This window comes from Diadema setosum, chromosome 1 (assembly GCF_964275005.1).
Source record: "Diadema setosum chromosome 1, eeDiaSeto1, whole genome shotgun sequence".
NCBI lineage: Eukaryota > Metazoa > Echinodermata > Echinoidea > Diadematoida > Diadematidae > Diadema > Diadema setosum.
This window is the reverse complement of record NC_092685.1, coordinates 15,931,677-15,946,760: the sequence shown is the minus strand read 5'-3', so window position 1 is coordinate 15,946,760 and position 15,084 is coordinate 15,931,677. Positions and strand designations below refer to the sequence as shown.

At 38.4% G+C, this 15,084-nt stretch overlaps 1 protein-coding gene across 1 annotated transcript; it reads left to right on the top strand.

The window, feature by feature from the left end:
• The first annotated feature begins 4,742 nt into the window (after window positions 1-4,742).
• Window positions 4,743-14,884, top strand: LOC140234343 (G patch domain-containing protein 11-like). The gene is made up of 7 exons (XM_072314405.1): window positions 4,743-4,809; window positions 7,107-7,339; window positions 7,942-7,987; window positions 9,000-9,207; window positions 10,318-10,467; window positions 11,454-11,535; window positions 12,776-14,884. The coding sequence occupies exons 1-7, from the start codon at window positions 4,754-4,756 to the stop codon at window positions 12,829-12,831; spliced, it is 831 nt and encodes a 276-aa protein (XP_072170506.1). The 5' UTR covers window positions 4,743-4,753; the 3' UTR covers window positions 12,832-14,884.
• The last annotated feature ends 200 nt before the right edge of the window (window positions 14,885-15,084 follow it).

Sequence of the window (15,084 nt, the reverse complement as noted above, 5' to 3'; positions counted from 1 at the left end):
CAAAAATACAGCAAAGGCCAGTACACTTAAAAAGATAAAATCGTTACCGCCTGCTTGTTCTTACGAAATAGGGAAATATCTACGGTCTGCTGCCATATTTCATTCGGCCTCCGGCCTCATGGAATATGGTACCAGACCGTAGATATTTGCCTGTATTTCTTGAACAAGCAGGGAGTAACTAATATACAATGTATACATATATATATATATATATATATATATATATATATATATATATATATATATATATATATATATAATTATTCTTCCTATTTTTTTTTCATTTTTATTTATTCTTTTTTTTTTTTGGGGGGGGGATTGTCCTCTCAGTTTTGTTTGTACATTGATAATAGTAGTAAAGGACACTGATAAAGGAAAAAAGAAAACAGTAGTGGAGGAGTGAAAACAGATTTTACGGATTTTACAGCATTTTTGAGGAACCAAATAGTGTATCTCTCACAGCCTTGATCTGGGTGACAATATTCTGATTATCAAGCAGTGCTCTTGTTGCGACACGGATTGTCGCCCCTACACGGATTGTCGCCTCCTGCTCGGGGCGACAATCCGTGACGGGCGTTAGCGGCACGGATTGTCGCCCCCTACACGGATTGTCGCCTGGCGACAATCCGTGTAGGGGGCTGGCGGCACGGATTGTCGCCCGCCCTCGAAGCACATTTTGCTGGGTAATATCGTTTTGGACATAATCATTGAAATACTAACACATAACTTACATGGCTACATCCATGCAAACATGCCATGTAAAAAGTCATGGTGAAGTTTCAAGGAAGTGTGTATGTGCGCGTGCACATGATAATTTAGTGTCCGTTTGTGCGTGTGTGTGTGTGTGTGTGTGTGTGTGTGTGTGTGTGATGGAAGAATGTGTTTATTATGTCAGTTTTTTGCGTATGTGTTTTTTAGCTGCGCGTGTGGAGGGATAACTAGTAAGCTGTTGCTGGCATAAACGTTGATATTGATTTTATCAGCAGCTTTGAATTTGATGAGTTTGTTGGGCAGATTTGTATAATTATGAATTCGGAGTGGAGCTTGCGTGCGGGCAGATGCTGCTTTTCTGCATACGGTCCATTATGTCTTTTTTATCAACATTGGGAAATCGTTTCATCAGGAAGGAATGTGGTATCGGTTCGGGTGTGCGTCGGTATATGTGGGAAGGGGGTTACATTAACAAATTCGTTATTGCAAAAGTTTGTTACTCTGAAGGCTCATTCGTCCGAAGGCTCATTATTCCGAAGGTTCGTTATTCCGAATTTCATTTTTGGATCAACGAACCTCTAGGTATAGGGAATTGTGTGTTTCGGACATTAAAATGAAGCCTCGGAAAAAACGAAACTTCGGAATAACGGAACCTTCGTGCGTGTGTGTGTGTGTGTGTGTATTTGGGTTGGTGAATGTGGGTGTGGGATGATTTAGGTTTTGTTTAATCAGGGGTTGGTGGGTTGGGGATTGGATTTGAAGAAGGATAGTTATAAATGGTATGACAGATGTTGGTAGGATTTAATATTTAGGATAGATGTAGGCCCTAGATTTGTTTCGGATGGGGAGGGGAGGGGATGGTCGGGTTTTTTATGACTGATTTCATTCTAGATTCGTGTAATGTATTTGTGTGTGTGTTTTTTTTTTTTATATATATGCCCTTGTAAGTTAGAAGGTGTTACATGATCCAAACCAATGTATTCAAGGAATATAGGTTTGGTAGGGCCCTACATGTCAAAACTTTCTCGTGAAGAAATTGTTAGTAGGGTTGGTCTATAATCGAGTTATCTATGTTGAAGTGAGATTATTTGTGGTATAAATTGACAAATGGATTTGTTTCTGTTTCGAATTGCCATTTTAACTTTTTTCATGTAACACCCAGAATGAGTCGATTTATGAATGATTTGAATGAAATCAATGAATATCAAGGAAAAAAGTGTTGAGTTGGTTTATTTGCATTATGAGGATTTGTTTGAGTGTTTGTTGGTGTTTGTTTGTATTACGTATGTATTAGCGGTGTGCAATGGCAGTTCGTTTGTGCTAAAATCAACTAACGATTGACAATTTTTTTACGGCGTGTGGAAATTATTCGCTCATGCATAAAGCATGCCAAACCTATTCTGGGACAAAGAATAGTGGTATGGACGTTCTAGTTTGTAAGACTGATGGAAGAAAATGACAGCAGTGAAAAATGAACAAAGACAAATAACATTTGGGGAGGGTACCTCCCTCGTATGTATTTTCTCTCGGTCTCTCTCGCGCCTAGCCTGCCTCACCGCTGATATTGGTTCACACACCCATACTATTTTTAGATCAACGCTGGTGTGAATTTTTTAAACACGTGCTCATACACTCTGAAGGCGTTTGTATTGCCGCAGAAGCGCCTCTATATTCCACATACACACGTAAGCGTACAGGCACACTGTATACACACAGACAAACAAACCACTACCACTATGACCACCACACATGCACAGTTTCTACATATTGTATTATTATACTTCAAACACACACACACACACACAGATACACACACACAACAAATCATACACATCACATATCATGCAGCTCACAATACACACACACACACACGCACACGCACACCCCCCCCCCCACACACACACATACGCATAACTTACCAGTCATACCCATCCCACCAAAGCTTAACACCGGAGGAACCACCCCGAGCCCGGGGCGACAATCTGTGACGGGGCGACAATCCGTGTCGCAACAATTTTTTTGCAAACACGGATTGTCGCCTTCGAGGTCAAAAACTGGGAACTGCACAAGCGTCACGGATTGTCGCCAGGCGACAATCCGTGTAGGGGGCGACAATCCGTGCCGCCAGCGCCCGTCACGGATTGTCGCCCCGAGCAGGAGGCGACAATCCGTGTAGGGGCGACAATCCGTGTCGCAACAGCTCTCTTCATGTAGTATAGTAAGGGTACTAGGTCTCGCGCAGGGACCTAATGATCGCGCATAGCGTAACTGCGTATAGCAAGCGATATTACGCGTAGGACTAAGCGCAAAATTTGCCGATACGCCCATGGAATAAACATACCTGACTTACCGCCCAACATGAGAAGGAAGCAGGTAAGAAATTTTGATTTCCAACAAATTTTCCACTAAATTTCCAATTTTTTACCTTGTAATTTACCTACCTAACCTTAAAATCTGTTCTAAGGATGTTGTAGCCTAGACGTGTCGTCTCGCTTGTCTCGTTCGTAGTCGATAGAATTCGTAATTTGTTCGATCGATCGTTTACCACGTGACGTCATCATACACAAGAACAATAAATGTTGTTTTAAGTCAAATTTTAACACAACGATTATAATATTACAAAGGAATAAATATTTCAGTGTATCGAAGTTGAAGTGTGATTTCAATTTGAATTTGCTTGTGATTTCTTGCGCTAACTTGTGATATATTTGTGACAGGGGAGGGTCATAATGATACTGAAGAAAAATTAGATGAGAGTGTGACAAATGGGTGACGAAAATGAGAGGGTGACGAATGGGTAAGCACACACACAAACACACACACACACACAAAATATATGTTCATATTTTACTTTTTTCCATTTTATATTACGTGTATATTATTGGCTAAAGTGATTAGAAATATTGTAAGAAAACTTTATGAATGAAAATCATTAAAGATTATGAAAATATCAGTGATAAAAATAATGATAATAAGAATGATAAAATGATGATGGTGGTGGAAGTGATAATAATAATAATGAAAATGATAATGATGATGATTTTTTTCCATAATCTTTTATTGATTCCATATTCAATACAGTTTCATGATAAATCAAATCACATGTATCATAGAATCCACGATTCAACAAAACACAATTATAATGAAATCAAACCAAGCTGTACTTTCAGCAGAAACAGTGCATTCGTAAAGAATATACAACGCATCGAAAAAAAAACAACATACACTGCTTACTTACTTTCATTAAAATCAAATGGAGCTGTCCTTTTAGCATGACAGTGCATTCATAAGAAAAAAAAAAGAATCGAGCTGTACTTTCAGCATGACATTGCTTCATAAACAAAAAAAAAAAGATGATGATTATGATGATCGATGATGGTGGTGGTGATAATAGTAATAATGATAATAATAATAATAACAATAATAATACTGCTGTTGCTTAACAGGGGCAAATTTAATATCAAGTGAAAAAATATTCTACGAAAGCCGGAGCACGTTACAGCCGCAGAGGGGCAGACACTTTCACGCATGAAACTACAGAGGGCAGCTGCGCGATCTTTACATACCCCGAGAAATTGAACGCATAAAAAAAAGTCCGACATACAAACGGCGACAGCGCACTACTCCGTCATCGTATCATCAAGAGATTTTGGGAGGTGATTTTTCTGCATTTTCGTGATATTCATTGAGAAATTCAGGTACGATTATGGAATAACTTCTATTATAAGAGCATTTCAAATTTTCGTGCGCGATATCTAGACCCCTCAACCATACATACAATATCAAAATCCCAACAACATGGAGGGAAATATCGTTAAATGCATAACTCCGGTTACAGAAATGAAAAAGATTACTTTTTTATTTTCAAATAAAAAACAATTCCAGCTCCAGTACTATGATCTCGATGGTTGACGGTCGACGGGCGATTTGATGTTCCGTAGCGTTTCTTCGTGAGATCCATCTGTATCTGCTGCGCGCGCAGCGTGGTACATAGTGCGCGCTCTCGCTCAGCGGCCACTGAATCCGGAGGGGCGACGAGAAGATGACTGACAGCGGGGAAGAAGAGGACTATATGTCAGATAGTTTTCTTGTAGAAAGGTAATTCTATTTATCCTTTCTGTTGTTTTATTCATAGCATTTGGATGGTTCCATGCGGAATAAATGTAAGCCATTAATTCTGGGAAGCTAGGAAGGCACCGCCAGCAAAACACTGCTAAAAAGCAGCCGGCTCGTGATCAGTCCCACACCTTCAAAAATATGTGATGATGTGTCCTGTACTGTATATAGCAGATATATCTAACGTTACTTCCTGATCTAATTTTAAAATTACTAGGCCTAGAACCCCACCTTCTACTAGTACGGACGGTGGTTAAAAGCTCACTCTGACGTTAGAAATAACTGAATCCGTGCTTCATCAGTCATTTGATTCCGTGTAATTTGTTCGTTCGGATGTACAGTAAATTTAAGTTTATTGGATGAATATGTCTAAATCTGAATAAAGGCTTTGCCAAAACCAAAAACTGATGATAATATCACATCTCACCTTTAGAAGATTTTAGAAGAAGATATTCAATTTTTTTCACAAGGTTTTATCGCGTAGAATCATTTGAAATGTTTTAATTACTTTTATGTTATGATAGACCTTTTACCGTACAGTATGAAATTTGAGCCTCATTTGCTATTTTTCTCTTTGTCGTCCACTCGGTACAAATGTGTACGGTGAATCGTGGGTATGAATAATGATTCTGGTGCATGAATGAGTATTCCATTACAAAAATCAGGTCTGGAATTATGCGAGTTTGCACCGCGCTAAAAGATAAATTTTTGTAGAGGGGTTAACTTGAAGTATATTTTCAAAAAAATGGAGTGAATAATTCACATGATTTTGCAAAATTCGTAATTTCAGAATGTTTTGAATATATTTTTAGTATTATTTTTGTTCGAAATTTCATCCTCTGAAAACGGAATTCAGAGCAACCAAAAATATGCATCCAGTATTTAAAATACAATGAATTTACACTCTCCTACTGATATTGATAACAACTATTAAAAATTGTGTTATTATATGTGTGCTTCTGTTAGCGTTAACTCTGAAGGGTAAAGTGTCACTGTCAGAGAACAATGTCAGTGGATTACTTACTAGAGAATCATTCCACTTGAAATTATCAACAACAACAAAAATGGTATCAGTACTTTCCCTTTTATTCAATATTGCTCAGACTCTAACCAGCAAGTACACTGTACATCAGTTGTCACTGTGTTTTACTGTTATAGGATATCTGTGAGGAGGTACACGTAGTGTACACTTTGCCCACAGAGCCAGGGTCTGATACTCAAACAAAGTTCTGCTATTGTACTACATGTACAAATGTATACATTATGTACACATACCTTACAAATTCAATACCTGCCTGTATACGTGTTTTGTAAAGGACAAATTTTTTGTGTTCAAGACGAAATGGAATACTGTATACACTGTTATTTTCGCGTACAGATATTCTTGTGAATGAAGAGGTCACAGCCATTTTCGCAAGATGTTGCTTTCGCAAACTCACACAGAGGCCTTCATAAGCGCACTATTACCTTAGCGCATGGTGACATTTTTGCGTGTTGTTAAATTCATGGCCCAACTGTGATTCGCGAAATTCGCGAAAATTGACCCTAATCCCACCGGGTTTTTTGAGGGACTTGAAACCAACTGGGGGGATCCTTCTTGGCCCCCCCCCCCCCCCCCTTCAGATCTCAGTCGTGGGTTGCGCGATCCTCACGAAAATTTGCACTGAGATAGAGGCCAATGTAATCTACGAGACTGCATGGTTAGATTTTTCAAATTTTAATTCATGTATTTTATATTAATTTATGCTAATTTATGTAAACATATATTTGTTTGCTTAAAAATCAAAAAATAAGGCTCCAAGACTTCTATTTTTCGGTGAACATATTCTTTTCAATATCCTCAACAATAATATTGAAGCGTTGTGGAATAATCACGCGAAACGTTGAGGGGGGCCAAAATGCCCCCCCCCCCCCCCCCCCCGGTGGGAATAGGGTTAATCCCTCGTGAAAATAACAGCTTATACATTAAAGTAGTTGCTCTTGAAAACCATGAATTAAGGCCATGAGCATAACAATAAACCTTGTTGCCATTGTGTCTTGTCTGCTACTGATGGTATCATGGTATTAGATATGACATGGCTGAATCAAGCCCTATGACTCTCATAATCAGGCATCTTTTTTTATTAAGTCAATCTCAATCTTTAGCTGGCAGTCCCAACTCATCTAGATCTAGATCTAGATGGAAGGCTTTGTTCAGTTCATCTTACATGCTTCAGTGCACATGGTGTGTATGTTCATGTCATCCTAGTCTCAAATTTCAAACCTCCATTGATTTTCAGCAAAGAATCAAAGCCTGGTCAGCTGTCATGGGGCAGGGCCGCCAGACAGCACAGACAGGATGAGAAGCGGAGACAGGCAAACCAAAAGAACAAAGCTAAGTTCAAACCAGTAAAGCAGCATGAGGAGGAGCAGAGACAGAAGGGCCTCAACAGTGCAATATCCACAGAAAGCAAGGGCTTTGCCATGCTCCAAAAGATGGGCTACAAGCATGGAAGTGGACTGGGCAAGACAGGTATGTTTTGTTTTGTTTTTTGTTTTTGTTTTGAGAGAATGAAAGATATGTCAGTACACTGTGCTGTCATTTTGATAATATTGCAATTATATTCATTACCATAATTTAGATATGAGCATAGGAATGCATATTACTTTCAGAACAGCAGAGTAAGATTAAACAGTCCATGTTGGATTATATGAACATGGCATTAATTTTTTCAGTTTATTTGACATTGTATATATCATATAATCTTCATATATAATTTTTCTTCCCTCAGGATGTGCAGGTGGTAAGACTGTTGTGTGCTTTTCCCTTTCTCTTGGACTTGTACTCTTTAAAATGCACATCGAACACTTTACAGAAATTGTGTACCTTATACATTTGATAAACAAAGGATAAATCAACTTTCTAGTTACTCATTGTTAACTTTTGTTTAAATTAACATATTAGTTTCAATTCTGTTTGAAGCATGACAAGATATCATGTAATGTTTGCTACCATGTATCTGCTCTAAATTGATTGTTTTTTTAACCATGAAAGACTGCTATACACATGTGTCATTTGATGTGCAGATGAATGTAATGCCAATTAATCCTATTTATTTTTCTTATCTGTTTTAGGAACTGGAAGAGCTGAACCGATTGGAATTGAAATTAAAACAGGCAAGTTGGATTATTGGAATGTCAAATTGAAAGGACAATCAAGGTACTATAATAATACTACAAATATGGTGACTGGAAATGCTTTTTATAAAATTTGTGTCATATGTGTATACTGATCTATGTTTCATCATCTTTATGGAATCAGTGAAAGTACTAAGTGTTGTTGATTCAGCCCATCAAGCCACAGGTAGAAGGACACAGCTTTGCACAAAGCAGACTGACAAATGTTATGATAAATCAGAGAAAGGAAGTAACATGAAAGATGTTGCCAATCAAGAAATGCATCAATAAGGATATAAATCCAAGATTTTGGAACATATGTGACCCGCTACAACAAAGGATCCGAAAGTCGGGGGAGGACAATTTTCTGAAAATGGCATGGCATAATTTCCTTACTCTTCTACTTTAATTTCATATGTAACCCAACCCATAAAAGTACTAAGTTGTGGAGATATCGATGATTTTATTATCGCATGTCAAGTGGTTGAGGAAATCAGAGTTTCAAGAAAAACGCCTTCAGAGTTTTCCTTCCGACACCATCATGGTCAAGGGGAGGCGAGACAGTTTTCACCGCTTAACAATAGGAGACAGCTCCTAGTGACCAATGCGATGTTCATTCAAGCTTAGCGCCAGCGATCTACGCACGACCAATCAGTAATCAGGATGCCACGCACTGACCAATAAGATCACTCCCTCGTTGCTAGGGGCGGAGTCTAGCTGCGGCGCTAAATCCAAATCTTCGGACACGTTTCTGTTACCTTGAAAGTCAGAAAATCAAGGCCCAGAAAAACGCGGATTTTTTGCCTTTCTTTTGATCATTTAGCTTCAAAATTTCGGCAGATGATAGACAAAACATTAGACTACAAAATTATGCCAAAAATAGAAATCCGATTGTTTTGACCATTTTTGATGATGTGACTTCAAACTCGTTTTTCTCGGCTCAGCCGTCAGCGACTTTAGGATCCTTTTGTTGCAGCGGTCACATGCTTTTTTGCATGCTTGTGCCATGCAGGCAGAGGTGGCCTGGGTCAACAGACAGAACTCAAGCGAAAGCAAGCTGAGATGGAGCGGATGCGGGAAGTGATGGCACGGAAGCGGGTCAAAATGGAGGTCAGCAGAAAAGGCAACTTTCTGAGGCATCAGAGCGATAGGTTCTTGGAGAAGGAAGCAGAGCATGACCTGTACAACAGCCAGAAAGCCTGTGCGCACCTCGACCATGGAGAAGTGAGTGTCATTTATCCTAGGTGTCTCATCCAGATGATGTGGACACAAACACTTGCGCACACACACACAGACACAGACACACACACACGCGCACACACACACACACACGCACATTCTCATACCTGACTGGGGATATGATAGTATGCTTATGGTGACCGGGCACATTCAGTTACTTGTTTGTGATTTTTTTCTGTATTCCAATAAATTGGCTTATTAAAATGAAAAACCACTAAAACTGTTACTTAAACTTGGGTAAGTAAGTAAAATTAGGCGTCATGTAATGTATAGGTGCATACACATCAATCAAGGATACATGTAAAAAAATTTTCCTCATTCGAACAGTGTGAATTACTATCTGCCCATATGCAGTTCACATATTTCATGCAGAATGGGCAGCTGCCTTTTACCCATATTATTTAGGTACCCCAGGGCCTTAAGAGGGCGCCTTTTCATTAAAAAAGGAAGATATACTAGTATACGTGCACATGCATACCTGGTGTGAAATATATCCCTGTTTGCCTGAAGTGAAACACAGCAATATTTTCACAATTGAAATCATTTACGAGAACATACACACATACACACACAACTTCTGCTAAAAGGGCTTTTGTAATAGCTGTCTGTGTTCATGCATTTAGAAATTTGTTGGTTGCAATCTAAATTCTAGAAATCTGAAAAAGAAGATTGGGTGCGCAGGAAGTGCATTTTGTTTGCCATGAATGAAATATACTGCTGAATCTTGTAACCATTTTTAAATAAATAGAAAAAGAAATGGAGAGGAAGATATTTCTTGAAAGAGAAACAAGCAGACTTAAACAAATGCAATCTCCAAACCACACTGTGTCTGAGCTGCAACATTAGATAGGGTTTTGGAAGTAGGGTTTTTTATTGTTTATGTGGGAGTGTGTTTCATAATTTCTTGTATATAATAGAGTGAACATTTTGTGTGATCTCTTGGGACTAGGCCAATAGTTTCACACTCATTGTCGTATCGTATGTGCTAAATTCTGGGTGTATGAATGATAGGTTATGTATCTTTAAGTTTTTGTTCAGATATCATATTCAAGTGATTATATGGAAAATTATTGGTGCTAATTGTTCTCCTCCTAGGGACTCAGTGAGCCTGAAGTTACTTGGTATTGGCCCAAACAAATGCTTCCAGGCTATACAGAGGAGGAGGAGGAGGAGGAGGAGGAGGAAGAAGAAGAAGATGATGGAGAAGAGAAAGAAAAAGAAGAAAATGAGGATGACGAACTTACGGTGAGGACTGATGTTTGGAATTATGGTTGAAAAGGTGCTTTTGAGAATTGACCAGCATAGTTTTGTAGGAATGCATTTGACAGTGTTAGTTCATTTAAGTTTATTTTATTGGTATATACTGCAAATTATTCAAAATACTTGTGATTATGGGATGGAAATATCGTAATTTACCACCCCTATGAAAGTTAGTCAAGCAATAACTTGTACAACTTACACTTTGCTCTGTGTCAGTCATGAGTCAACTTTTTGTTTTCTTTGTTACTATATTTTTTTATAAAAGTATTTTCCCAAGGTTTTGTAGAGGGTTTGATTTCAAATTTTTGAGGAGCATGATAGTATCACAGTGAAATACAGTTTGTGACAGGTGAACCCCCTTATGTTTACAATTTGGACACAGTAATTTCATCTTCAGTGAAGATTTAAGGGAGGGAATTAAAGGTCCACAGAGAGATACATAATTTATACCAGGCATTAAAAGTGCTCCAGGAATGGTCTTAAAATGCTCTAAACTTTGTATGAACAGAGAGTAGCTGCGAAGCATAGGTATACCCTTCTTGAGGTTAGGTTCAGGAGCAATCCTGAAGCACTCTAACTCTAGTAAAAACATTCACCAACATTAAGAGTGCTCCAAAAGTGGTGTGTAGCGTGTGCTGTGCATATATTTGAGGTTCTTGCATGCGTGAAGATTACCATGACAGTTATGCCTCTCAGCCACTTCGTGTGTAGTCTCGGTGGGCATAGACTCTGAATAAACAATTTCAAAAGGGCATTAAAGTCGAATCGCTTCTGGAGCACTCCTGTACCTAACTTTATGTATATAATTATGGTGTAAAGGTATCATATTATCAGAAAGAGAGGAAAAGGTTTTTCATGTGGATGCATTTTTTCCTATTGGCCACCAATATCTTTTTAAGTAAATATGATTGATCTCATCTCAACCGTCTTAGATTTTTCACATTGCTCATGTTTCATTCTGTCATATGCAGGCTGGAGAAAAGTTATCACAGCTTACAGTGTACCTGAGAACTCATCATAGATACTGTGTATGGTGTGGGGCAACATTTAATGGTGAGTACTAAGTATCTACACCGACCATGGACAGGAGTCTGAACACAACGTACTTTCACCTTGCACTTGTTTAATTCTTGAAGTCACAAACTTTCATGTGTTAAAGATTTTGTAATTGCATTTAAACAACTGGGGTAGAGAGAATTGCGTGTTGCAAATGACTATGTCTACCACATGGGTAGCTGTTCAGCCTCAGTGAGCTACTTTTCATTTGAAACATTTGAAGGTCTTTTGCAAATTAAGGATGGTTACCTCTCTGTAGTGTCAAGCTAGATTTGATTGCAGGCAAAAGGAATATGCATGCACCACAGTCGGGTTATAACAAAATTCTTGTTACAACCACATCAAAATTTAGGTTCCAAAACTATCATCTATATATCTTTAAACACTGTACTGTCCAGCTATAACAAAATTTCAATACAATGAAAGGAAACCGTCGGTCCCAAGGACTTTGTTGTACCAGGTGTGCACTGTATTGCATTGCAGTGAAGCTATGGGTTGGTTGTACTTTCAGTTTTCCGTTGTAGCTGTCAAAGCTAACCTAGTTTCCATCTTCATATTACTTTGATTACATGTGTTAATACAGAATATTAGGTACTGTATATAGCCATATATTTCACGTGTGTAATATTTTACATATTGCAACTTCTAAGATAATTTCACAAGTCGGTTGTATCGGTAATACAGAATCACAGGGACAGAAAGAAAAAAAGTATTTTTCTTTAAAAAAAAAAAAAAAAAAAAAAGAAAGAAAGAAAAAATCATGGATTCCTACATTGGGGAGGATATCCAGTGCATTTATATTATTGAATGTGCCAGAGAAGTTACTATTCAGGTATGCCAGTTGCGCAAATCTTTTAATTCAAAATTCTTTGGTTCAAGTTTGCTGGTAAGACTGATAAATGGGTCTTCATGTTGTATTCCATAATTCCAAGAACTATTGCAACTGATTAACAAATTGTCCTATATTTACATATGTGGGGTATATGTAAAAATCAAATTAATCAGTGTTTAGTAGCAGCCAAGACAAAAAAAAATCATGGGCATGCATACTCGGGCAGGATTCAAACCTATGACCTGATCACTGGACAGGTGTATTCCCCAGTAGATCACCAGGCTTCTGGCGACAGCCAGTGTTGGTTCTAAATCCTTATTGCATGCAGCGGGTTATTGTGTGTTTATTCAAATTATTGAAATTTAGAACTGATAGAGCCAAATTTATTTTTGTGTATGTCTACAGATGAGAAAGACTTGGCAGAAAACTGTCCGGGAGACAATGCAGAGGTACACAGGTAGTATACCAGTCTCACAGGGCTATGATTATCGTCATGGAAGATGGATGAAGTGAGCCATCGACGAAGACAAAATGGCTTGTTTATTGAGGACACACTACAGCCTACCACTTCTCCTGTGCATGTGGGAGAACACGTAGCTGATGTGATGTGATGAGCTTCGTTTAGTCAAGCCCATGGGAGCAGCAGGCCTGACTCCCCTCTCGCAAACATGGACATCTGCTTCCAGAGAAAAAACACATGAAGGAAAGAGGATATCTGTGAATGAAGGGATGATGAGTAGAGCGGTGTGTCAATGAAAGTTGCACCTGCACCCACTCTACTCCCCCTCCCTCTGTGGAGAACAGAGCTGTGAGAAATTGCAACCAAAGATCAGAGATTATGAGATGTTGTGCAAGTTAATGTACATCAAAAGAGAGTCTAAATCACAAAATAAACAAGCATGAAAATATTGCCGTAGTCTTCTCTTGGACCCTGTGCAACCACTGAGGACTACTATATGAGTGAGCAGATATCTGGCTAAGCTATTTATTAGGATGATCAGTGAAATCGAAGACAGATGTATTGTGTGGTTTAATAACGTGATAAGGTGCTCGAGGGAAATCCTCTGAAGGTAACACTCCAATACAGACCAGTAGTTCACCAGTGACATAATGCAGAGTCAATTGTATGTTTTTCTGTTGTATTACCTTACATTGAGCCACCCATCAGTCATGGGGCAATCTAAAACCAAAATTGATACTCCCTCCTTTCAAATGGGAAGAGCATACAGGAGTAGGGTTTATAGTGAAATATGAACACATATACACGTGGCAATTATTTTTTGTTTTGTTTACACATGTGTACTTGTGATTCTGAAAAGACATAATCCCCGTATATGTTGGCACAAATGCCATTAGTATTGTCCATAGTGCAAATTTTGATTTTCTGCGTTTGGAAGAAATTAAAGGGATGTCCGGTCGATCGGAGAAATCTTAGGATTGAATATTTGTTTTAGCATTGTTACATGTATCAGTATGATGGAATGTACTGGAAATTCTTCTGTACAGCCTTCAGAAAAGAAGGAAGATGAAAGATATTACCTTGAAATACTTGTGTGAAGTTAAACAGATTTTTTTTTTTTTGTATTATTCATATTGTACTTAATGTAGGTGCTGGTTAGGCCTTCTGCATGCTGCAGTATACCCCAGGCTTCACTTTTTTTTTTTTTTTTTCTAATCATGCTGCTCCACTCCGTGAACTCAGTCTTCTGATTTCCACTTCAACTCAATCAGTCCATACATACTCAATCATTCACAAACTCGTAGCGAATCATAATGGTCCATTTGGATTGATGGCCTTTCTTTATTGATTCCGATGATGACTGACCCTGAGCTTGTCTTAACTACAATGCATTTGAATCATTTCCATCGCCAAATGACACTGGATGACTTTTTCGCCACATCAGACAAAGAAATTACAGTGTACATTATAGCTGTAGTGTACTTAGGAGTATAATCTGACCAAAAGTAGAAGTAGGAGTACAAGGAGGCTGAATTACTGCGTGCCTCTTCCGGGTTCTAAGGCATACCTGCTTCTCTCTGCAGCTCTCTGCTGTGTCCACCTTCCACTACAGTGCACTGCAATAGTATGTGTTTCTAAATCAGAACAAAAGGTGGTGCTACTCATGATACATTGTATATCTGAAGTAAGTAACACTTGATATGAATTCAGTATACCATGACAGTGAGTGCACAGTTGAGACTAAAAAAATGAAGTAAACAGCCTTCTGGTATCTGATGATGGACAAGGTGGCTCTCCTTTTGAATATGTTATGACATGTAAGCCTTGCAGAATCATTGAATCACGCACATTGTACACACTTAGGCACGAATTCACAGAGGTGGTACAATCTTGTCCATGGTTTAAACCACAAACAAAGACCATAGTTTTTTATGGGGTGCCAAGTGTCGCATGGCTTATTTCGTTACGAAATCAGTCATTTCATAGACGAAACGATCATTTTGTTACGAAATGTTATTTTGTTACGAAATAATCATTTTATCGAATCGAATCGAGTATCATTGTCAAATAAATGTCATTGGCAAGTTGAACATGTTTTATTTGTTTACCCTTTCTTTATTGCAGAGTCCATTGAAACACAAAGATAGTTATACAATGTATGTAACAACCCACTTTGAAAACTTATACATGTACATTGTGTACAGTGGACTCCTGTTATAACGAAGTCCTTGGACCAGCAATTTTCTTTCGTTAT